General features: G+C 42.0%; 1 protein-coding gene across 2 annotated transcripts in view; it reads right to left on the minus strand.

Annotated features, from left to right (window-relative positions):
• KAT14 (lysine acetyltransferase 14) overlaps positions 1-24,188 on the minus strand; it is a 68,667-nt gene that overhangs the window by 34,046 nt on the left and 10,433 nt on the right. For both annotated transcript variants that reach the window (XM_040351196.1, XM_040351195.1), the window contains exons 2-4: positions 22,171-22,292; positions 18,657-18,778; positions 4,571-4,716 (exon numbers count right to left, since the gene is read on the minus strand). In XM_040351196.1, coding sequence (XP_040207130.1) covers positions 4,571-4,716; positions 18,657-18,778; positions 22,171-22,292 — 390 coding nt within the window. The remainder of the gene's footprint in view (positions 1-4,570; positions 4,717-18,656; positions 18,779-22,170; positions 22,293-24,188) is intronic.

Here is a 24,188-nt window from a genome sequence, read left to right on the forward strand (position 1 = left end):
AAACGAACCTTTACAACCCCTTTAATCTTGTGAAATACCAAAAATGTATTCAACGTGATTAATTTTAGTATTGCTTACAAAGATCAGATACACAGGCCAACACGCATTTTGGTGCCTCGAGTGTTAGACCTGTTCCTGTATATATCTGACCTGCCGATTCCAAAAACAGCACTTTTATTACCCATCAGCTCTAGTTTTGGAGATGCATCATAAATGTCATATACCAATGTTTCTCAATTCCAGTCCACAAGTACCACCAACAGGTCATGTTTTCAGGCTTTGCATTATTTTGCACATGTGATTTGATCAGTTTCACTGCCTTAGTAATTACAACATTTGTTTCATTTAAGGAAAATCCTGAAAACATGAACTGTTGGGGGTACTTGAGGACTGGAGTTGAGAAACATTGCTATATACCACCCTTCACTCTGGTTGCCTGTCAAAAATCAGGATATAAAAAAGGTCCCATACACACATTAGATTTTCTGCAGATTTCTGTCTTCAGATTTACTAAAACCATGTAGTGCAGGGGCCTGCCTGATTGCATACAAATTGAAACTCTTAAAGGGGATGTAAAGGTTTGTTTTTTTATTTTCTAAATAGGTTCCTTTAAGCTAGTGCATTGTTGGTTCACTTACCTTTTTCGTTCGATTTCCCTTCTAAAGGTTTGTTTTCTTTGTCTGAATTTCTCACTTCCTGTTTCTCCTCAGCAAGCTGTTCAGTAAGCTGTTCTGGCTGACTAAACACCGCTAGGATGATGGTGTGAAGTTTACTGAGGAGAAACAGGAAGTGAGAAATTCAGACAAAGAAAAAAACATTTAGGGCCAGATCCACGTAGCGTGGCGCATTGTTCCGTCCGGCGTAGCGTATCTCTGATACACTACGCCGCCGTAACTTACATCGTATTTTCCTTATCCTGAAAGAATTTGCGTCGTAAGTTACGGCGGCGTAGTGTAACTTTGTCGGCGTAAGGGTGCGCAATTCAAATGGATGAGATGGGGGCGTGTTTTATGTTAATACGTCTTGACCCGACGTAAATTACGTTTTTTTTTAACGGCGCATGCGCCGTCCGTGGGGGTATCCCAGTGTGCATGCTCCAAATTAACCCGCAACAAGCCAATGCTTTTGACGGGAACGTAATTCTACGCAAAGCCCTATTCGCGAACGACTTACGCAAACGACGTAAAATTTTCAAAATTCAACGCGGGAACGACGTCCATACTTAACATTGAGTACGCCTCATATAGCAGGGGTAACTATACGCCGAAAAAAGCCTTACGGAAACGACGTAAAAAAAATGCGCCGGCCGGACGTACGTGGATCGCCGTATCTAGCTAATTTGCATACTCAACGCAGAAATCGACAGAAACGCCACCTAGCGGCCAGCGGAAATATGCACCTTAGATCCGACGGCGTACTAAGACGTACGCCAGTCGGATCTAGCCCAGCTTCAGGCGTATCTTGTTTTGTGGATACAAAACAAAGATACGCCGGAGCAAACTAGAAGTTACGCGGCGTATCAATAGATACGCCAGCGTAACTTCTTTGCGGATCTGGCCCTTAGAAGGGAAATCAAAGGAAAAGGTAAGTGAACCAACAATGCACAAGCTTAATGGAACCTATTTAGAAAATAAAAAACAAACCTTTACAACCCCTTTAAGGTTTGACCTCATATTATATGGTTTTGGTAAATCTGAAGGAAAAAAATATACAGAAAAAAAATTGTATAGTGTATATCAGGGCTGTGGAGTCGGAGGAAATTTTGGGTATCTGGAGTCGGAGTCAGAGGAAATTTTGGGTACCTGGAGTCGGAATCGGAGTCTGCAAAGAATGCACCGACCCCAACTCCGACTAAATTTAGATTGTCGGAACATTTAGGAGTCAAAACATTTATCTACCGACTCCACAGCCCTGGTGTATATCCAGCTTTAATATAACAAAATGCATGAGTGAATTCAGGCAGCACCGGTGTGAAGTAGCCATAACCTCTATGGTGCTCGATCTGCAAAAATGAAACAATACGAGTGGCAATAGACACACACACCTCCTACGCAATAAGAACTAGAATACAGGTAATAGCCTACACTGTAGAATCCAATGTTTCCGATGTAAAAATACAGTTGGAAGTACGTAAACACTCTCACGATAGCAGCTAAATTGTGCACAAAAACATATTGGAAAATTGTGGGCTGGAAAAAAGGGGGCACCTGCCCCCCCCATACTCGACCACCTACAGATAACAGACTTTATTGGCACAATGTGGGCCATATATGGTAAAAAATTAACAGTTTATTGAAGTCACATTAAAAGAAAAAACACTCATTAAAATTATGGGGATATTATCCCCCAATTCTTATAAACGCATACAGACAAAACCCATTACTGGACAGGGAAGCATATAGACCAGTGGTTCTCAACCCTCTAGTGCTGTGACCCCTTGATAAAAATTTCCCAAGTTGTGGGGACCCCTAACAGTAAAATTATTTTGTAGCGTGGGTTGTCGGCACCCAAGGCAAGAAAAGGAATTTGTGCCCCTAACCCATGGACATTTAACGCTCCCCGAGTCCCTTCCACACATACAGTATTAAATCCCATTATGCTAAATTTTCGGATGGACCACCATTTCTCTTTATTCTCCTTTCTTTCCCCTTCATCTCTCTATCCTAATCACCCCCCATCAATCTCTCTAGCCATCTTTCTTGTTGTTTAACTACTTAACCCCCGGGCCATATTGCTGCCCAAAGACCAAAGAGTACTTTTTGCGATTCGGGACTGCGTCGCTTTAACAGACAATTGCGCGGTCGTGCGACGTGGCTCCCAAACAAAATTGGCGTCCTTTTTTTCCCACAAATAGAGCTTTCTTTTGGTGGTATTTGATCACCTCTGCGGTTTTTAGTTTTTGCGCTATAAACAAAAATAGAGAGACAATTTTGAAAAAAAATAATATTTTTTACATTTTGCTATAATAAATATCCCCCAAAAATATATAAAAAAACGTTTTTTTCCTCAGTTTAGGCCGATACGTTTTCTTCTACATATTTTTCGTAAAAAAAATCACAATAAGCGTTTATTGATTGGTTTGCGCAAAAGTTATAGCGTTTACAAAATAGGGGGTATTTTTATGTCATTTTTATTATTTTTTTTTACTAGTAATGGCGGCGATCAGCGATTTTTTTTCCAGTATTGTGACATTATGGCGGACACTTCGGACACTTTTGACACATTTTTGGGACCATTGGCATTTTTATAGCGATCAGTGCTATAAAAATGCATTGGATTACTATAAAAATGCCACTGGCAGTGAAGGGGTTAACACTAGGGGGCAGGGAAGGGGTTAAGTATGCCTGGGTGTGTTCTTACTGTGGGGGGGGGGGTGGTCTCTGCCCTCCAGCCATGCCATTAACTGAGTGGGAGGCTGTGAAGAGGCTGAGTGGGTGGCCACAGGCTCCAGGGACAGCCCTGCTGGGAGGCTGCAAAAAGGTTAGGAGAGCGGCGCGGGCTTCAGAAACAGCCCAGGATTTGGTGACCCCTGGCAAATCGTCATTTGACCCCCGAGGGTGTCCCGACTCCCAGGTTGAGAACCACTGATATAGACCAATATAATAAATTGTATACAAATATGCAACACCTAGTTGTAGAGCAGGCTTCTCCAAATCCAGATACATCAACGCGTTTCGCAATGGAGTTATTTCATCAAGACAGTGGGTATGCCAATTGAAGATTACATTTCTGACCACTTGGAAAATACCACACACACACGAAAAAGTCTGGCAGGCGGACACAGGGGAAAAAATTGGCTAATCAACTATCTATGTATGTTATGGAATACGAAAAAATATATCAGTTTCAAAAACGTTGTCTCCGTTTAAGCAGGAAAGATAGATTTACTGCACCAATATATTGATAACCGATAATGCCACACGTATTTGGTAAGGGAACAATATCGACCCTTCTAGGATGCCAACTCACACCTCTTAAGACAGAAAAGATGGACATGCTACCCAATATATCAATTACAGATACTCGTGCCACCTGTATTTAGTGGAAAACAATGTCGGCCCCCCAGGGCGCCAACTCACAAGTACACATCAACCGTCATTCCGCCATCAGAAACACAAACTAGGTAACAAAAGACCTGATCAGAAAGATCCTTCCAAAAACTGGACAACATTTTTTTTATATTATAATTTTATATATATATATATATATATATATATATATATATATATATATATATATATATATATATGTGTGTGTGTGTTTATTTGATTTGACCAGATCCAAGAAGCTAGAGATGATCCGCTCTAGCCAATGCTATTTTCTGAATCGGTGCTCCAAATAATCCCAAGAACAGGTATAAAAAGCAAGGCAATTTTCATTTTTGGGCTGTGTAATGTATGACGTGCCACAACCAACTTGAATTACAGGGTTGCCTATAACAGAGGGTTCTCAATGGTTGTGGCAATTGCCAAGCTGAATATTGGTTCTGGCCACAAAGTGGCTATACAGGCATACTTTTAGAGCATACCATACCTTGTAACTCCTGAAAAAGTAAGAGAAAACATCTCACCCTCAGGTCTCATGGCTGGAGGTTTGTTGTTAACGAGCTTCCACCACCCTGGCTCTCCAAACTCCTGAGCTCCAGACCGGAAGAACATGGGGCTTCCCACAGACAGACATCCAGCAACTGTGCTCCACCAGGTAGAAGTCTTCTTTCTATAAACAAATGCATGGATATTTCACCAGTTTACACACTTAACACACCTGTTATACTAGTAAAGCAAGTAACCCAGAAGGCAACAAATACTAATACAGGTCCATAAAGACATGGATGATCGAGTTTGTGGTAGAGAAGAACTTGACTGGCCTGCACAGAGTCCTGACCTTAACCTGATAGAACAGCTTTGGGCCACTCATCTTGGGGGGGTCAGAGGGAGGAGTCTAGGAATGGCGCGGTCGGAGCGGAGGAGTTGCTAGACGGGAGCCCTCGCTCTCCAACCCTGCGCTGAACGTGGAGACGTGAAGGGAAGCGAGGGGCCCGGACCTCTCCCCGCTTGATCACCTCCCCCCCTCGGCTCAGAGATGCTGTTCCGGTGCTGTAAATTCACCCCCTTCTTTCGGATCCCGGCTGCCTGAGATTCTCCTGGCCTGCAGCGTGGACGGCTCTTCCTGTGTTGCGGTGATTGAGGCTGGCAGCGCAGAGCGGTGAGGACGGCGCTCGTAAAGCCCAAACACACAGCACACACAGAGCGGGAGGGGCTGCAGGGAGGGAGGTGAGGTGAACTGAGCCCTTCGTGAGAGCAGAGCAGCTCGTGCGCTCGGCGGCCCCCCCTCCCCCGTTCTCTGGGGTGCGCGTACAGCTGTACTAAGTCGCGGTGGACCGCGGCATGTGGGCCCCCATATGGGGAGCAGAGGCTGACAGGAACGAGACCCAGCACCTCGTAGCTCAAGTATCCCAAAGCTAAAGAAAGAGATGTGTGTAAGTAAGGAGCTGGCTCCAAGAAGATCTCCAACAAGCGGGTAAGATTTAAAAATGTTACACCAGTTGTTTCTTCAAGGTTTTTTCAAAAGCAATGGACCAGTGAGCACACCATATTCATCAGTATGAGCACATATGAGCGGTGAGTACAACGCTTCTCTCATGAACTATTATTAATGAGATACCTGCAATAGAGGTGCTAATGTTTCTTATGAGATTGGGATGAAGAGGAGAAATTGGTGACATAAGCGACATGTGTTTAGCAAGATAACCACCAGGGTGAATAATCTATATCTGTCTGTCGGAGGTCACCTCCATTTTCCATTTCTATTTTTTATTCCGATAACGCGGACATTTGGATATTTGAGCACTGGGACACTTCGATAATCAATTTATATTAGAATTTGAGAAAGTTTCAGACAGAATAAACAGGCAGTAGTGGGTGCTCGCGAGTAAATGTTATATGCAACCTGAACAGCTAAAAGGCATATTGGATATACATTTATGTGGCACCCAAGATTTCTTGAGAAACACGCTTAAAAAGCCTGCCAGCCGGATGTAAACCTCACGGCTCACAGCAATACCTTATTGAAGGAAATACACTGAGATAAAAAAGAGTGCTTTGATAGGCATTGGGAAAAAAAAAAAAGGGGGAAACATCGGTTAAAAAAAAAAAAAAAAAAAAAATGTGTAGCTCAACTCAGTAGAAAAGTGCTGTGTAGACGCGAGACCTATTCAAGTGACGGACTCAGTAGGATCCTCTTGGGTTACTACCCCCAAAACTCCCTGCCAGCTCTGCAATCTCAAAAAAAACAGAAAAACCTCTCGGAGCTCTGTTTTTTTTTTTTTTTTTTTTTTTTTCCTGTCCTCCCCCCCCCCCCTTTTTTGCCTTTTTTTCTCCCCTCTATTAGAGAGAGAAAGGGGGTTCACATAGACTGGTATGCCCCCCTGGGTCAAAACGAAATTATTATAAAACGTCTATAAACCTCTGGTTGGCATATTATGGGCACAACACGGGCACAGTAAAGAGTGGTTGTAAACAAGATTACTGTAAAACCAAGAGGGGTGTAAGATGACCACAAGGGGAAGGGGAGCGAAAGGGGGGGCAATCCCAAAGATTCCCCGGTTAAGTCAAAGCCCAGGCCCGATGTGTAAATATGTGACACATGGGACAAATGGAGATAACCAGCCCGTTGAAAAACTACTAACGGGTAGAGGAAGCCAGGTAGAAAAAGATAAGAAGAGAGACAAGAAAAAAGGGGCTACCAACACACTGGCAGACTTAGAAACACTCTCAGAAACATTTTTAGAGACTAGATCTGACCATGATGGAGAGAGTGAACTAGAACAGGGAAATAAGGAAGAAACCCAGGATATGACACTCCTACCAACAAAAAGGGAAATGGAGGGAATGTTCGCTGCCCTAGAAAGATCAATCAAATCGCAAATGGAAAGAATGGAGAAAAATATGGGGCATATATTGGAAAGAGTTGAAGAAGTAGAGAAAAAAGTCGACTCAAATGTAACCTCAGTTAAAAAACTAGAAGATGAAATAAAAGCATTAAAAATCAATCAACGAGAACAGGCGTATAAAGTAGAAGATCAGGAGAATAGAGATAGAAGGAAGAACATTAGAATACGCGGAGTCCCAGATACCGCACAAACTGAGGACTTGCCAGAAATAATAAAGAAAATTTGTAACCCAATATTAGAAAGAGAAATAACGACCCCCCTAAGAATAGAACGAGCGCATAGGATAAGACGAGCCAGAGAGAGATCACAGGATTATCCAAGAGACATTATTGTGCGATTTGAAAGTTGGGAAGAGAAAAACCAACTTTGGAGAAATTTGAGAGGGAAGTCGCCATTGGAATACGATCAACATAATATCCAAATTTACCAAGACCTGTCCCAAGAGACGTTAAAAAGAAGAAGAAGTTTAAAACCATTGTTGGGGATCCTACAAGAGCAAGACATTCAGTACAACTGGGGATTCCCAGCATGTTTGATAGGGAGGAAAGATGGGACTTCGGCAAGACTGAGGTTCATCGAGGAAATACCAGAATTTTGTAATAGCTTAGGCATCCCAACACCAAAAAATCAATAATGATCTTGTCTGCCGGAGAGGAGGGGGGGGGGGGGGGGGGGGGAGGGCGGGGGGACGGGAGGGCCTAAGATAGTAAGCAACTAGCAGGGGATGGGGGAGAGGGGAGACCCGGAGAGCACCCCTTCACTTAGTAAGCCATCGGAGTGGGAAAGGGGAGGGGGGAGACCCAGAAAGCGCTTCTTCACCACTTCCCCAGTATAGGGAGATAGGAGACCGGGCTAAAATAGAACGCCACCTCAGCCTGAGGAGCAAAAGAGCGCCAGGAGCGCCAAATAGAAAAAGCTCCAAATGACCAGAAGGTCAGGGATCGAAGGGGGGGAGGGGGTGGGGGGGAGAAAGCCCCAAATGAAGAACAAGGGGGCAAGATACGAGGGGAGGGGGGGGGGGGGGGGAGGGAGAAGGAAGGGGGAGGAGGAGTTTGGGTGGGAAGGGAGAGGGGAGGATGGGGAAGGGGGCGGGAAAGGGACTCAGATCTGTGTGTCATGTAGCAGGAAAGAACATATATATCCGAGAAAGACAGAAAAGGGAAAAAAAAAAAAAAAATATGACAAACATAAATTTTTTAACATACAATGTAAGAGGTCTTAGTTGCCCTGAAAAAAGGCATATGGTATTAAGAGAAATTGAAAGGTATTCCGCTGAAATCGTTTTTCTGCAAGAGACACACATAACGTTGGATTCTAATGTTAGATTGTATTCTCGGGCAGTTCCCATTTGGTATTATGGGGACTCCCCAAAGAAAAGAGCTAAGGGGGTCGCCATAGGAATAGGGAATAATATCTCTTTTACAGTAGAAGATAGGAAGGTAGACCCGGACGGTCGTTATCTGTTCCTAAAAGGAGTACTCCAAGGAAAAAAATACACGTTAGCAAATATATACTGCCCAAATAACCAACCATATAAATATCTGAGGGGGATCTTGAACGCTTTAATGGACTTTAAATCAGGACATGTAATACTAGCAGGAGACTTCAACCTCTCAATGGACTATCAATTGGATAGTACATCCGGGGCTCAGAGGCGAAATATTAAACAGATTAGAATATTAAGAAAAAAAATGCATGACTACTGTTTAATAGATCCTTGGAGGATTACACATCCAAATAAAAGGGACTATACCTACTATTCTTCCGTGCACGGAACATACTCAAGACTGGACTATATAATGGTAGACCACGAGTTACTGGAAGAGGTAGTCAAAACTTCAATAGGGGTAATCACAATTTCAGACCATGCTCCTGTAATAGTGGAAATTAGATTCAAAGAGATAGAACAAAGAAAAGGATCATGGAACTTAAACGAAGAACTTATAGAGGATATAGAGGTAAACAACATAGTGAGAACGGATCTGGATCAATATTTCACCCTCAATAACACACCTGAAGTAAGGGTAGCTACTATATGGGAGGCCCATAAGGCATACATCAGAGGGAAACTAATCTCAATAGGAGCAGGGAAGAAAAAGATAAGAAAATTAAACATGAAAAAATTAACAACTGAGCTATTTGAACTGGAGCAAATGCATAAAGAGCGAGGAGAAATCGAAATATACCAAGAAATTGTTGTAAAGAGGACCCAGCTTAGAGATCTTATGAAGTTTGAAACAAGAGACATATTCAAAAATGTTAGAAAGGAGAGGTATAAATGGGGGAACAAACCAGGAAAACTTTTAGCTAGAATATCTAGAGAAAAAAAAAAAAAAAACTACATAGAAAAAATAAAAAACCAAGACGGTCTTATGAAATATAAGACGTCCGAAATCGCGGAGTCCTTCCGGACTTTCTATAGCTCACTATATTCAATAAGAACTAATGAAACCCAAGAGCAAGAAAGGATGAGAAAAAAGAAAATCAAGGAATACTTAGAAGAAGTGAAATTACCAAAAATTTCCCAAAACGACATTGAATCCTTAGAGGCCCCAATAACTCAAGATGAGCTACACAGAGCCTTCCGGGAAACACCGTGTGGTAAGAGCCCAGGCCCCGATGGTCTGCCGATTAAATATTACAAAACATTTAAAGAACTTTTGATCCCAGAGATGTGCAATTATTTTAACAAAATAGGAGAGGAAGAGGAAATAAGAAAAGAATCTCTATTGGCAAATATTTCTATTATCCCTAAAACGGGAAAAGATGGAACGTTGTGCTCCAGCTATCGACCAATAGCATTGTTAAATGCAGATCTGAAAGTATACGCGAAAATATTAGCAACTAGGATAAAAATTTTAATGCCGCAATTAATAAACCCAGATCAGGCGGGCTTTGTAGCGGGCAGAGAAGGAAGAGATAACAGCATAAGGACCCTGTTACTGTTACAACAAGATCCAAAAAAGAAACCCCCAGTCGTACTCATGTCCTTAGATGCCGAAAAAGCATTTGACAGAGTCGACTGGGGGTTTATGATGGAAACCTTACAAAATATAGGCCTGGGACCAAGGTTCATGAAATGGGTGAAGAACTTGTATAGTCACCCGACGGCAAGGGTGAAGGTCAATGGGAGTGTGTCGTCTGTGTTCAACATGGAAAACGGAACCAGACAGGGTTGCCCGCTCTCGCCTCTCCTATATGTAATAGCCCTGGAACCGTTGTTAGCAAAAATCCGGGAAAACCCGGGGATAGGAGGGGTGAGAGTGGGAGATGAAGAACACAAGGTGGCGGCGTATGCAGACGACATACTCCTATACTTGACCAAACCGAGAGTCTCCCTCCCTAATGTCATAAAGGAAATAAAAAGATACGGTGAACTCTCAAATTTTAAAATAAACCCGATTAAAACAGTAATTTTGAATTTAGGGATAGATAAAAAAGAAGCAGAAGAACTTCAGAAAGAGTTTCCATTTACATGGGAAAAAGAAGCTATAACGTACCTGGGTATAAAAATTACATCTACAGTTGAAAAACTATACTCGGCCAATTTTGTCCCCTTAATCAACGACATTAATCAAGACCTGAAAAACCTAGCAAAAAAACATATCTCCTGGATAGGTAAGATTAATGCGTTCAAAATGATGATATTACCGAAGATAACATACAAACTTTAAATGCTCCCAATAAAAATACCGCAAAGCTTCTTTAAAGTAATTAAAACAGTAATTTTGAAATATATATGGGCAGGAAAAAAGGCTAGATTAAGCTATTCATTGCTGAGCATGAAAAAAAAAGGAGGGGGGTTGGGGCTCCCCGACATAAAAAGATATTATTTTGCTGTAAACTTAGCAAGGTTGGTAGAATGGACAAACGCACACACAAAAAAAAAATGGGTACGTATGGAAGAAATATTAAGTAGGACACAATTAAATAGAAATATATGGATACCACCGAAAATGAGGGAATTGAGCACGAACACACATAACATAACAAGGAACGTATTTAGAATATGGGACACAATATTTAGACGGGAAAAATGGGAGTATAACTCTCCATTAACCCCATTAGCAGGCACAAATTTTTTTCCACCAGGAAACGGAACACGTTTAGGGAAGCACCTAGGGGAGAAAAAATTAAAAGATATTGTCACACGTGGAAAAATTAAACTAAGACAAGAGATAAAAATAGGGGAAAAGGAACAAAATATGAGTGAATGGGAGTATTTGCAGTTAAAACACTTTGTGAGTACACTACCACAACCAATTAGGGAAGATAAGACACTATACCCAATAGAAAAAATATGCAGCATGGATAAGCCCCTGACACATGGAATATCAAAGGTATATGGGATACTAACAGAACTCGAGATTCAAGACACACTGCCTTTCTTAGAAAAATGGGAAAGCGATATCGGTAAAAAAATTGATAAAACACAAATGATAGGGGCAGTATACAATCATGCCGCGGACATTACCACCATAGAAGCAAACTATAAATGTATGGTGCGATGGCACCTGACCCCATCAAGAATGAGTAAGATTCATCCAAGAAATTCAGAGCTATGCTGGAGAAACTGTAAACAAAAAGGAACAACTCTACATATATGGTGGGACTGCCCGAGAATCCAGGAATATTGGAAAGAAATTTTGAAATATATTGTAGAAATAACAGGGGAGACGATTCTATGTAGCCCGCTGCCCTGTCTGTTTCATGGAACAGAAAAAACAAAAAAACAATATGGAACAACTCTGGTCCCAGTCTTATTAAATGCAGCCAAGGCTCTGATCCCAAAAAATTGGCTACATCCAAAGAGGCCATCAATTAAAGAGTGGATAGAAAGGGTGGAATATATAGAAGAGATGGAGTATCTTGCCAGCAGAGAGACAGGAGAAGAGGACAAATACAGGGTGGTTTGGGAAAAATGGAAAGTATTCAAATCCTCAGAAAAGTTCGCCCAGGGAATGATAGAAGCAGATAGCTGAGAAATCATAAAGAAGATTACAAGGCACACAGATCTGGAGGGGGAGGGAGGGGGGGGGGAGGGAAGGGGGAAGAAGAAAGGGGAGGGGGAAAGGGGAAAAAAAAAAAAGAAAAAAAAAAAAAAAAAAAGGGGGGGGGACTAACTAAGTTATACTAGCAAGGAATGCAGTCAGACTTGTTACTTGTTAAGCGGGGAAAGTTTAATTAACAGTTTAAAAATGTCAAACCTGTAATGGCAGGGATAAGGAAGAAGGAAAAAAAAAAAAAAAAAAAAAGGAAAGGATCTTAATCATAAGAAAAGAAAAAAAAAGAAAGAAAACCCCCACGAATGATGCGAAGCCGCAAGAGAGACGCTAAGGGCGGGCGAACCGTGAGCTAGCCTCTCCACTATATGTGAGCAGAGTCTGACGTGAAAAAAAAGAAAAAAAAAAAAAAAAAAAAAAAAAGAAAAAAAAAAAAAAAAAGAACAGCTTTGGGCCGATTTAGAGCGGAGAATGCGAACCAGGTCTTCTCCTCCAAGATCAGTGCCTGACCTCACAAATAGGCTTCTGGAAGACTGGTCAAACCGACCAATAGACACACTTCTAAACCTTGTGGACAGCCTTCCCAGAAGAGTTGAAGCTGTTATAGCTGCAAAGGGTGGGCCAACTCAATATTGAACCCTAGGGACTAAGACTGGGATGCCATTAAAGTTCATGTGTGTGTAAAGGCAGGTGTTCCAATACTTTTGGTAATATAGTGTATATTGGCTAACTGAGGAATGCTGGATGCATTTCTTAGCAGTACAATTTGTTATACGGAATCGTTTTTTATATATATATATATATATATATATATATATATATATATATATATATATATATATATATATATATATATACACACACACACACACACACACACACACACACACACACACACACACACACATATATATATATATATATATATATATATATATATATATATATACACACACACACACACACACATATATATATATATATATATATATATATATATATATATATATATATATAAAATACACACACATACATACAGTTGTGCTCATAAGTTTACATACCCTGGAATTTATGATTTCTTGGCTATTTTTCAGAGAATATGAATAACACAAAAACATTTTTCACTCATGGTTAGTGTTTGGCTGAATCCATTAATTATTAATCAATTGTGTTTACTCTTTTTAAATCATAATGGCAACAGAAACGACCCAAATGACCCTGATCAAAAGTTTACAGATCCCATGACCACGTCCCCATCGAGACGAAACGTTGGGAGGCGATGTTCTGACGTCACCGCGTCAAAGTGATCAGACCCGGAAGATACGGGCTGCGTGTTTGTGGAGCCGGCCGGCTTAAGTTTTTGCTGTTTTTACGTCCATTTGATGTAAGTGTGCATCTTTTTTTTTAATATTAAAACCTGAGGATTTTACGCTATGTGAGTTCTTCTTTCTTTATGTCATATCTTGCACCGGTATAACATATGAGGCAATATCGTACGGTCCCTTCCCTGAAGACACCTATGAAGACACCATCTGTTATATGCCGTTTATGATCTCCTATAATTAAGAGATCACGGCCTTTCGGTAAGAGGCAGTGTGCGATTGTGGTGGAGGTCTCTATCGTCACCCCTTTTTGGATATGGTGGACCAATAAGCACTTGGGAGATCATTGGAATTGATTAATTTCTCTATTGGGACTTTTTTTTGGAGTGTGTCAAGTCTATGATTGCCTTGGACACTTATTTTTTTATCACGTGTAGATCACTGGTTTGTTATCACATTCTTTTTTCTGCACTGGTTGTGCTGCCTTCAGTGCAGTCTGTATCACGTTTATTAGCGCAACTTTTTCTTTTTGTCCAAAAGTTTACATACCCTGGTGATTTTGGCCTCATAATATGCACACAAGTGGACACAAAGGGGTTTGGATGGCTGTATAAAACAGGAAAGGGATATAAAAAGATATCCAAGGAATGGAGAATGCCAATCAGCAGTGTTCAAACTCTAATCAAGAAGTGAAAAATGAGGGGTTCTGTTGAAACCAAACCACGGTCAGGTAGACCAACTAAAAATTCAGCCTCAACTGCCAGGAAAATTGTTCGGGATGCAAAGAAAAGCCCACAAATAACTTCAGGTGAAATACAGGACTCTCTGAAAACATGTGGTGTGGCTGTTTCAAGATGCACAATAAGGAGAAAGATGGGCTGCATGGTCAAATCGCCAGAAGAAAGCCATTACTACACAAATGCCACAAAGTATCCCGCTTAAAATACGCCAAAAAGCAGAGAGACAGACCTTCTGGCACAAAGTCATTTGGAGTGATTGGACCAAAATGATGGTTGTGGCCAAAAGGCCTAAACGCTACATTTGGAGAGGAGTCAACAAGGCCTATGATGAAAGGTGGAGTACCTATCATCATAGGCCTAGTTGACTCCTCTGCAAATGAAGAGTTTATGGTTGTGGCCAAAAAGCTACATTTTCCTACTGTGAAACACGGAGATGGATCGCTGATGTTTTAGGGATGTGTGAGCTACAAAGGCACAGGAAATTTGGTGGCAAGATGAATGCAGTATGTTGTGAAAAAATCCTGGAGGACCATTTGCATTCATCAGCCAGGCAGCTGCGCATGGGACGTACTTGGACATTCCAACATTACAATGACCCAAAACACAAGGCCAAGTTGACCTGTCATTGGCTACAGCAGAATAAAGTGAATAAGTGAATAAAGTAAAGTGGAGAGGCCATCTCAGTCTCCTGACCTCAATATCATTGAGCCACTCCGGGAAGATCTCAAATGTGCAGTTCATGCAAGACAGCCCAAGAATTTACAGGAACTGGAGGGCTTTTTGCCAAGAGGAATGGGCAGCTTTACCATCTGAGAAGATAAAGAGCCTCATCCACAAATACCACAAAATATTTCAAGCTGTCATTGATGTTAAAGGGGGCATTACATGGTATTAAGAACTGGGGTATGTAAACTTTTGATCAGGGTCATCAAGAAATCAAATTCTGCCAGGGTATGCAAACTTATGAGCACAACTGGGGGTATATATATATATATATATATATATATATATATATATATACACATACATATACCTTCAAGATGAAAATCGATACAAAAATACTTAAAAAGAAATTAAACAGACTAAAATACATAAAAATGGTTTAATTGACCGATTTACCACAGTACTACCAGAAGTTGTACTTATTAAAATATATTATAAATCACTTGGGATACCTCTTTAGGACCCCATTCACAGAAAGCTTGAAGCTCCAAAACGCTGAAGAAGAAAAATAAAAAATATTCTCTATGGAGATGGCTCAAATCTCTACTACAAGTCACCTGAAGCCAAATGCCTGAAGCTCAAAAAGGTTCTAAAGTGTTTTTTTGTAGCTCAAATTGGGCAGATTGGAGCATTTTTAAGTGTTTTTTATAATTGCCCCCTTTGAAAAAAGGAGCTTAATAGTTCCCTATTTCGTGACACTTAATAACTCTTTTAAAAAATCTTTAAAGGAGGAGCTTAGTAACACCTTGTGAGAAAGGAAAAAAAAAAGAAAAATAACTTCCACCTTTGAAATAAGGAGCTCTTTGAATCACCCCACTCCTTTCTTATGGCCCCAGCCAACCGAAATCTTTAAAGAGGGGCTTAACACACAAAAAAAAGAAGGAACCCCCATCATTTTCATAAGGCGATGCCTATTTAAAAATGTATTCTCCCTCCCTACTGTGTAGATTATCCTAAAAATTAGTGTAGTGGAAAAAATAAATGTAAATCCTTTCTCTCTTTCTATATATTAAGTCTTCTCTACGGTGCCCTTTCCCAGGGGGGAGACCAACAGGCAAAATAAAAAGGGGGAAAACCCTACTCCCAAAACAAGAGAAAAAAAAGAGAAAAAAAAATAAAATAAAAAAGAAGGAATTAAAAAAATAAAATAAAAAAATAAAAATCATCTCCTCTCCACCCCCTCCCATCCGCCCCCAACCCAAGGAGACTAGTCCATCCCTATTTCAGAGGAGTTGTATATCTTTGAATTTATTCTGCTGATCCTTAAAGGGACACTAAAGGCAGATTATTATTTTTTTTAAATAACAAATGTTATACTTACCTCCACTGTGCAGCTCGTTTTGCACAGAGTGGCCTCGAACCTGTCTTCTGGGGTCCTTCGGCGGCTGTCTCGGCTCCTCCTCTGAAAAGCTTTCCACCTTCATGCGAGCTCCCTCGCATGGTGGAAAGCTTTTGTGAGCGCGCTCCCGTGATACATCGGCGGCCATAGCCGCCGACTGCATCACTCGGCCCCGCCCCCGGTGCGCCACGTCATCCGCTGTGATTGACAGCAGTGCCAGCCAATGGCTGCGCTGCTATCAATCCGCCCAGCCTAGCCAATCAACGGCCAGGCTGGGAACCGAACAAGATGACAAGCACGCGCCCGGGACTTTCAAACGGTGAGATAAGTAAAACGGGGGCTTTAGGATGCATTAAGGTAAAAAAACGTTTACCTTTACAACCCCTTTAACCGTATGTACCCATCTCTCTGCTTCCATTATCCTCTCCACCTCCCCTTTCCAATACATTATATTGGGGACTTTGGATTGCTTCCAAAATCTAGGTATTAATGCCTTTTCTGCATTCAGCAAATGTGGTGTAATACTTATTTTATAGAACGTAATAGATGATGGCATCCCTTGGAACAGGAAGTGTACTGGAGACAGCTCTATAGGTCTTAGTGTCAATTTTTTTATCCAAGGGGATATCTCTTCGCAGAATATCCCAATCTTGGGGCAGTGCCACCATATATGAAGAAATTAACCCCTTTGGTTACACCGCCTCCAACAGTTGGCGTCATACGATGGATACATCTGGGCCAGGCGTGTCGGTGTACGATACCATCTAGTTAAGAACTTGTAGAACATCTCTTGTATATAAGAGCTTTTTGAGGAGTGGTGTGTGGTTTCCATCAGCCTCTTCACTTGTTCTACTGTGAAATTGCGGCCCAACTCCCTCTCCCATTCACGGATATAATATGGAGTTGTCTTGTTTTGGGCACTCTGGGCCAATCTGTACATCTGAGATAACATATGGCCTGGTTCCAGAGGGTTAACACACCAGTCCTCAAAAATAGTCATAGAATTTACTGGTCTCATTTGATGTTTCCATTTGTTAAACTGGTCTGTCAATTGCCGGTATTTCCAGTCCACCATTGATACCTCCCCTAGCTTTTGAACCAGATCTCCCTTCCCCAACTCTCTAAACGTCCCTTCTCTTCCCCTGGAGGGAACCATGAGAAACCCTCCAGAGGGGTTATAGGCAATATTGGGGGGGGGGGGGGGGGGGGGGGGGGCAAACCTACCTGTCTTATTCATTCTATCCCAAATAGACAACGTTGTTATGGTGAAGCATATCATGACAGCCCCCTGTATGCGAATGGGATCCAAGGTGCTCCCACCAAATCCGTTCCTGACAAAGTTTTCTCCAGTGGTACAAATAGTTTACCTTTCTAATCATGTTGCCAGTTCATAATACGGACTGGGGCCATGGCTCTATAGTAAAGTGCTATATCTGGGAGGCCTACCCCCCCTTCCCCCTTTGGTCCCTTTGGTCTCCTCAAAATCTCATATGCTAACCTGGGATGTTTATCCCCCCAGACAAAAGTCGTAAAAGCTTTCCTTATTTGTTTAAAAAATATCTGTGGGAGGGTTATAGGGACAGCGTGCAAAACATAAATAAGCCTGAGGATTACCCTCATTTTAAGTGCGCTTACTCTCCCAAACTACGTCAAAATTTAGCTGCTCCATTTCTGTAAATCCCTTAACCACTTGTGGACCGCCTAACGCCGATATATATTTCGGCAAAATGGCATGGCTGGGCACAGGCACGTACGGGTGCGTTGCCCTTTAAGTGCCCAGCCGGCAGCGTGCTCACAACCCGGTCCGAAGCTTTGTGACCGCGCCCGTGGGACCTGCGGATCCGATCGCCGCCGGTGTCCCACGATCGGATCACAGGAGCTGAAGAACGGGGAGAGGCGAGTGTAAACAAATCTTCCTCGTTCTTCTCTGTGGCTTGTCACTGATCGTCTGTTTCCTGTTATAGGGAACGACGAACAGTGACGTCACACGTCCAACCACGCCCCCCTACAGTAAGAATCACTCCCTTAGGGCACACTTAACCCCTTAGCGCCCCCCCCTAGTGGTTAACCCCTTCACTGCCATTGTCATTTTCACAGTAATCAGTGCATTTTTATAGCACGTTTTGCTGTGAAAATGACAATGGTTCCAAAAATGTGTCAAACGTGTCCGATGTGAATGATATCCCAGAGAAGAGCTATAAAGAATCCCTCATCTGTCATTTTCTAGATGCTGCAAAAGTGCATACAACCCCCCCCCCCCCCCCCCCAAAAAAAAAAAAACACTACAGGTGCAAATACAGCCTAAGAGGGAATTTCCCCCAGAGTTTTAAGATATCTTCTCACTTCCTGAGTCTACAGGACAGGAAGAGAGGGGAATCTCCCCAATAAGCAAATGAGGCAAGAAAAAAAGAAAAACACCTGCCAGCAGTTTTAACCCTCCCCTACTCCATCCAAAATTGAAAAAAACACACACACAACATGTTTTGGCTTTAGATATATAATGGATATAACAGTATATCTACCCACAAAACTGAAAACTAGCCTAGTTAGTGGCATATATACATTTAAAATTCTCACCTGCTCCCCAGCAAGAAGGTCCAGTGTTTCTCTATAAATGAGCAGATGTCTTCCTTCCATCTAAAATAACCTTGGCGGCCAGATCCTTCCAGGGACAGGTTGTACATGGCCAGCATAACCACCTGAAATACAAGAATCACATCATTCAGACCGTTTGGAGTTCTGATCATTTTATTTGCTAGATAACCACCAATACGAGTTATTTTAGGAATAAATGCTCAGAAAAAAAAAAAAAAGGGGGGGGAGGAGAAGGATTAACTAGATGTTTTTGAATACAATAACGAAATTAAAAATACATTCTATTACTATGGGGCGGGGAAATTCAGAATTCTGGAGTCGATCAGGTCACTCTGTGAGCCAAATTAAAGCTAAACTTAATAACTACTGTGTTTCCCCGAAAATAAGACCTACCCTGAAAATAAGACCTAGCGTTATTTTCCAGGAGGGCTGCAATATAAGCCCTACCCCGAAAATAAGTCCTAGTTTAAAACGCTTGTAAAATCCTATAATCCACTTTATTACAGTAATATATAATGTACAATGTGTGTGTTTCTGTAATATAATTGCAGGAAAGAGAGCTCCGGCGGGTCACAGAAGCGGGTCACAGAAGCTATAACAAAAGTATTTGGCACAATTATACAGAAACACACATTGTACAATATATACTACTGTTATAGAGTGGATTATAGGATTTTACAAGCATTTTAACTCCGTTCACACTGGGTATTCCTGTCAGGCAGTGAGAGAGAGAAGACAGCACATTACATGGCAAGACCTACCCTGAAAATAAGCCCTACTGTGTCTTTTGTTGCCAAAATTAATATAATATAAGACTGGGCTTATTTTCGGGAAACACTGTATATATTTTGCTTCTGTTTACATGTCACCCCTTAAAGCGGGGGTTCACCCTAAAAACGACCTCACCCCGTCGCATAAGGAGCATCACGAGCTGCCAAAAGAACCTGAACGGCGAGTCGGCGCTATACGGCGCCTGCGCACGACGTTCGGCTTCTTTCGGCAACTCGTGGCGCTCCTTATGCGACGGGGTGAGGTCGTTTTTGTCATCACGTCAATCACCTGCTGGATAGGAACGCCCACTCCCGCGGGAGTCCCGACCCGGAAGCCAGGGAAGAAAATAGCTGTACGAGGTATGTACAGCACAAAAAAAAACGGCATACTGTGAATGTAGAGAGTGAGCTGGATGTAATGTTAGAAAATCGTTTTTAGGGTGAACCCCCGCTTTAATGCACCAGTCAGTGAACTTGTCCCAGTAGCTGTTAGTCAGGATATTGTAGTGCCATGCCCCTTCAACAGCATGACTACGGCAGTGCCCACCAATGATGCTTGTCAGGGCCAATTAATGCCACCTCATCAGTGCCGCCTATCCGTGAAGGAGAAAATTACTTAGTTTGTTATAAAATGTTGTAAATAAAAAAATAAAGTTTTCCTTAACATTTTCAGTCATTTGTTTAGCAAAAAAAAATCCAGTGGTGATTAATAACCACCAAAAGAAAGCACAGGCTCCAAAAAATTACGACATTTATTTTGGGTACAGGGTTGCATGACCACACAATTGTCATTCAAAGTGTGACAGTGCTGAAAGCTGAAAACTGGCCTGGGCAGGAAGGGGGTGAAAGTGCCTGGTGGCAACACTCTGAAAAGGTGTCTGCACTACATTGGTGTAACTTTTGATGCGCCTTTGGTCCAGAGATTGTAGAGTCGGATCAAAGTCACATCAAAGTCGAAATGGAAATCATGGGACTTGGGAGATGTGCTAATGTGATTGGAGCCTTACAGTTCTCCCCCACCCTACGTGCAGAAGCCCAATATGAAAAAGGTTCAGTTTCTGTTCTACCGATGAACATTACATCTTTTTTTTTTTTTTTTTTTTTTTTTTTTTACAGCTGCTTTGAGAATAGCATATGGAACTTTACCTGTCCAGATGCTGATTTTATTTTATTTTTTTTAAAGGCACAGTAAAACCTTGGTTTGAGAGCGTTTTGCAAGACAAGCAAAATTGTTTAATACATCTTGACTTGATACAAGAGTAGCGTCATGTCACAACAGAGTATAAAAGAGAAGAAAGACGCCTCTAAGTGTAGCAATATGGTTACATTTAAAGAAGGTACAACATTTAGCAACTCACATGGTTGATGATTAATACAGGCACATCTAAATATGCAGGGATCCGGACCGGAGTAAAGCTGTCCACATAGATCATTCTCTGCACCACCATCGACGTGATCCCTTTTCATGATGCGCTCCACGAGCGCTTCAAGCCTCGCTTTCAGGGTAGTCTTCCCGGTCATAATTGCAGACTGACAGCGGCAAGAGCCGGCGGAGTGGAGGATGGTCTATGTCAGGGGTGGGCAAACTTTTTGACTCGAGGGCCGCAATGGATTCATATATTGGACCCGGGGGCCGGACCAAGAGTAGATGGACGGCGTGTATGTGTGAATTAATATAAATTAAATTAAAATTTGTAACATTAAATGTTTAGATTAATTTATGGTAGAAAAGCATAAAGAGAGTTATTTTACAAAACTAGAATTGATGGCACAGTGGCTGCGTTTGATGGCATGGCACAGTGGATGCATTTGGCATGGTACAGTGGTGACAATTGATGGCACAGTGATTTTAAAGTATTCTTTTTGGCCTCTCTTACTATATCATGCTGTTCGCGCGCTGTGTGATCATGTGACCGCCGTGTTATCTGCAGCCTCCGGCCAGCTCCTTTCCTATGTCTCCCCGTGGCAGTGACGTAGGTGGCACCGCCCTCCCCAATCCCACGGGGCGAGAGGCGGCTGGAGGCGGAGCGCCCGCAGCCTATCTGCACTCACCTCGCTCCAGCCCCCTCAAAACCTAGGCCGCAAAGCCGTGGCCTCAATTAGCGGCGATCGCGGCACGAGGAGATCGCGGGTGGGGGCCGGATTAAAAGGTCCGCCGAGCCGTAGTTTGCCCATTCCTGGTCTATGTGGACAGCTTTACCCCGGATGAATGCATACTTCGATGTGCCTGTTTTAATCATCAACCATGTGAGTTTCTAAATGTTCTACCTTCATTAAATGTAACCATATTGCTACACTTAGAGGGGCCTCTCTTCTCTTTTAGATTCTGTAACTCCTGTTGGATTTTCCTTCTAATCCCCTTGTGGATGGACATTTTATGGTTACACAACTTATCACATTGCTATAATCTTTTTACATGGACTGTAAACTGAAGGACTTATGAATAAATGGTTGTGGAATGAATCATCTGAGTTTCCATTGTATCTTATGGGGAAATTCGTTTTGATATACAAGTGCTTTGGATTACAAGCTGGAACGAATTATGATCACAATTCAAGGTTTTACTGTATCTCTATTTTCATATATGGAGTAGAATGTTGGCGTAACACCAATTAATGATTTCACCTCTGATACTCATAATTAGCAGAATAGGTACAATACCAAGAAAAACTAAATCTAACATCCAAGTTAACCTCGGTCCATTCTAAATCTGCTCTTTTATTTACCTGCTGCCAAGTCAGCCTTAAACGCTCAAAATGCTCTTTGCCGTCTTCTGCACAGTCACTGCATGTAAGTTTGAAGAAATTGTCCCCTTTCAGATGACTTGGTTGGTCACCTCTGAGCTGGCCTGGAAACGAACACATGATCGACAACATCATTAGTAATCTGGGACAACAAAAGAAAGCGTTTGACATCAAGTTAAACCTACAAAGATTTAAACCGACATACTATTAAGTTCTATACTTCACAGGAATCAGTAGGGCAAGTCAGGTTTACAAAATCTCATTATTTTGTATCATGAATTAAAAAAAAAAAAAAATGTAGGGAGTCCATTGTTTGCACTATATATATACACCCACTGATTCTGTACTTGCCCATATGCTGCAGAAATCTCCCCCACTAAAACCTCATACACGGTAGGACTTCAAAATTTTCTGTGGATTTTTGTTTGACACCCATAGCATACACACATCACTTTTTCTGCAAACTTTCCCAAAATCACGTGGTTTTTCCTGCTCTTTACCGCCACCCTTTGGTCAACTTCTGCTATTGTTCGTTGATTTCAACATTGGTTCTGAGCATGCGTGTATGGACTTCTGTACACACGATAGGACTTTGCACCGTAGGACTTTTGTTGCCGAAAAGTTTGTTCGTTTGCAGAGCGAACTTTTGTCCGATGAAAAAATAAAAAATGTTGTCTGATGGAGCGTACACACGGTCGGATTTTTTTGAAAACCTGCTCATTTTGAAGTTTGCTGGCAAAAAGTCAGATCGTATGTATGGGGCTTTAGTCTGGCTGCATCCATTTTAACTGTGGGCAGCTGAAGCTGCTGCCTGTTCACTTCCTAGATTTACACAGACACACACCTCCGGCTCTGCAGCTCTCATCGGCCCTTGTATGACTCACCCCCCCTCCCTTCCTAGCAAACTCTCACTAGAGTGAGAGAGACACACCTCCAGCTCTGCAGCTCCCAATGGCCCTTGTATGACTCACCCCCCCTCCCTTCCTAGCAAACTCTCACTAGAGTGAGAGAGAGCTGGGCATGATGTCATAAGCCTAGGCTTTATTCCAGACAAGAAACAGGAAGGGGGCTGTATAAGGCAGAAAACAAAATGTTTTACTATCCAAAGTTAAAAAAAAACAAAAAGGACAGAAGATTTAATAGATGGAAAGATGGAAAAAAAAGGACTGTTCCGCTTTAGAGAAACAAGGTTTGTAATATACACTGATCTCTAAAGGTTAAATGGCCTTCAGATCTCTTTAAATGGGAAAATCAAATGTGCAATCAAATGTAATTATGTGACAGATTACATTAAAGGGGTTGTAAAGGTAAAAAAAACAAAACCCTAAATAGCTTCCTTTACCTTAGTGCAGTCACTTACCTCATCCTTCCATTTTGCTTTTAAATGTCCCTATTTCTTCTGAGAAATCCTCACTTCCTGTTCTTCTGTCTGTAACTCCACACAGTAATGCAAGGCTTTCTCCCTGGTGTGGAGAAAGCCTCTTGAGGGGGCGAGCAGGAGGGTCAGGACGCTCTCTACTTTGCAGATAGAAAAAGGAGCTGTGCGTTAGTGGGCGTCCTGACACTCCTGCTCGCCCCCTCCCCCCTCAAGAGGCTTTCTCCACACCAGGGAGAAAGCCTTGCATTACGGTGTGTAGTTACAGACAGAACAACAGGAAGTGAGAATTTCTCAGAAGAAATAAGGACATTTAAAAGCAAAATGGAAGGATGAGGTAAGTGAAGGAGGACTGCACTAAGGTAAAGGAAGCTATTTAGGGGTAATTTTTTTTTTACCTTTACAACCCCTTTAAGGCTCAGTTCATATCTAGGCGTTGCTATTTTTACAGGCATTTTTTATGGCGTTTTTGCAGCATTTTTTGTGCAGGCAGTTTGAGTTGACAAGTGACCAATGAAAAGCAGTAAAACGCTTGTAAACTGCCAAAAGAGAAGCTCATGTACTTTGAGTGATGGGCATTTTGCGTAAGGCCACAGAACGCTCAGATGTGAACAGGGCCCATTGA

Source organism: Rana temporaria, chromosome 4 (genome assembly GCF_905171775.1).
Source record: "Rana temporaria chromosome 4, aRanTem1.1, whole genome shotgun sequence".
In the NCBI taxonomy this organism is placed as follows: domain Eukaryota; kingdom Metazoa; phylum Chordata; class Amphibia; order Anura; family Ranidae; genus Rana; species Rana temporaria.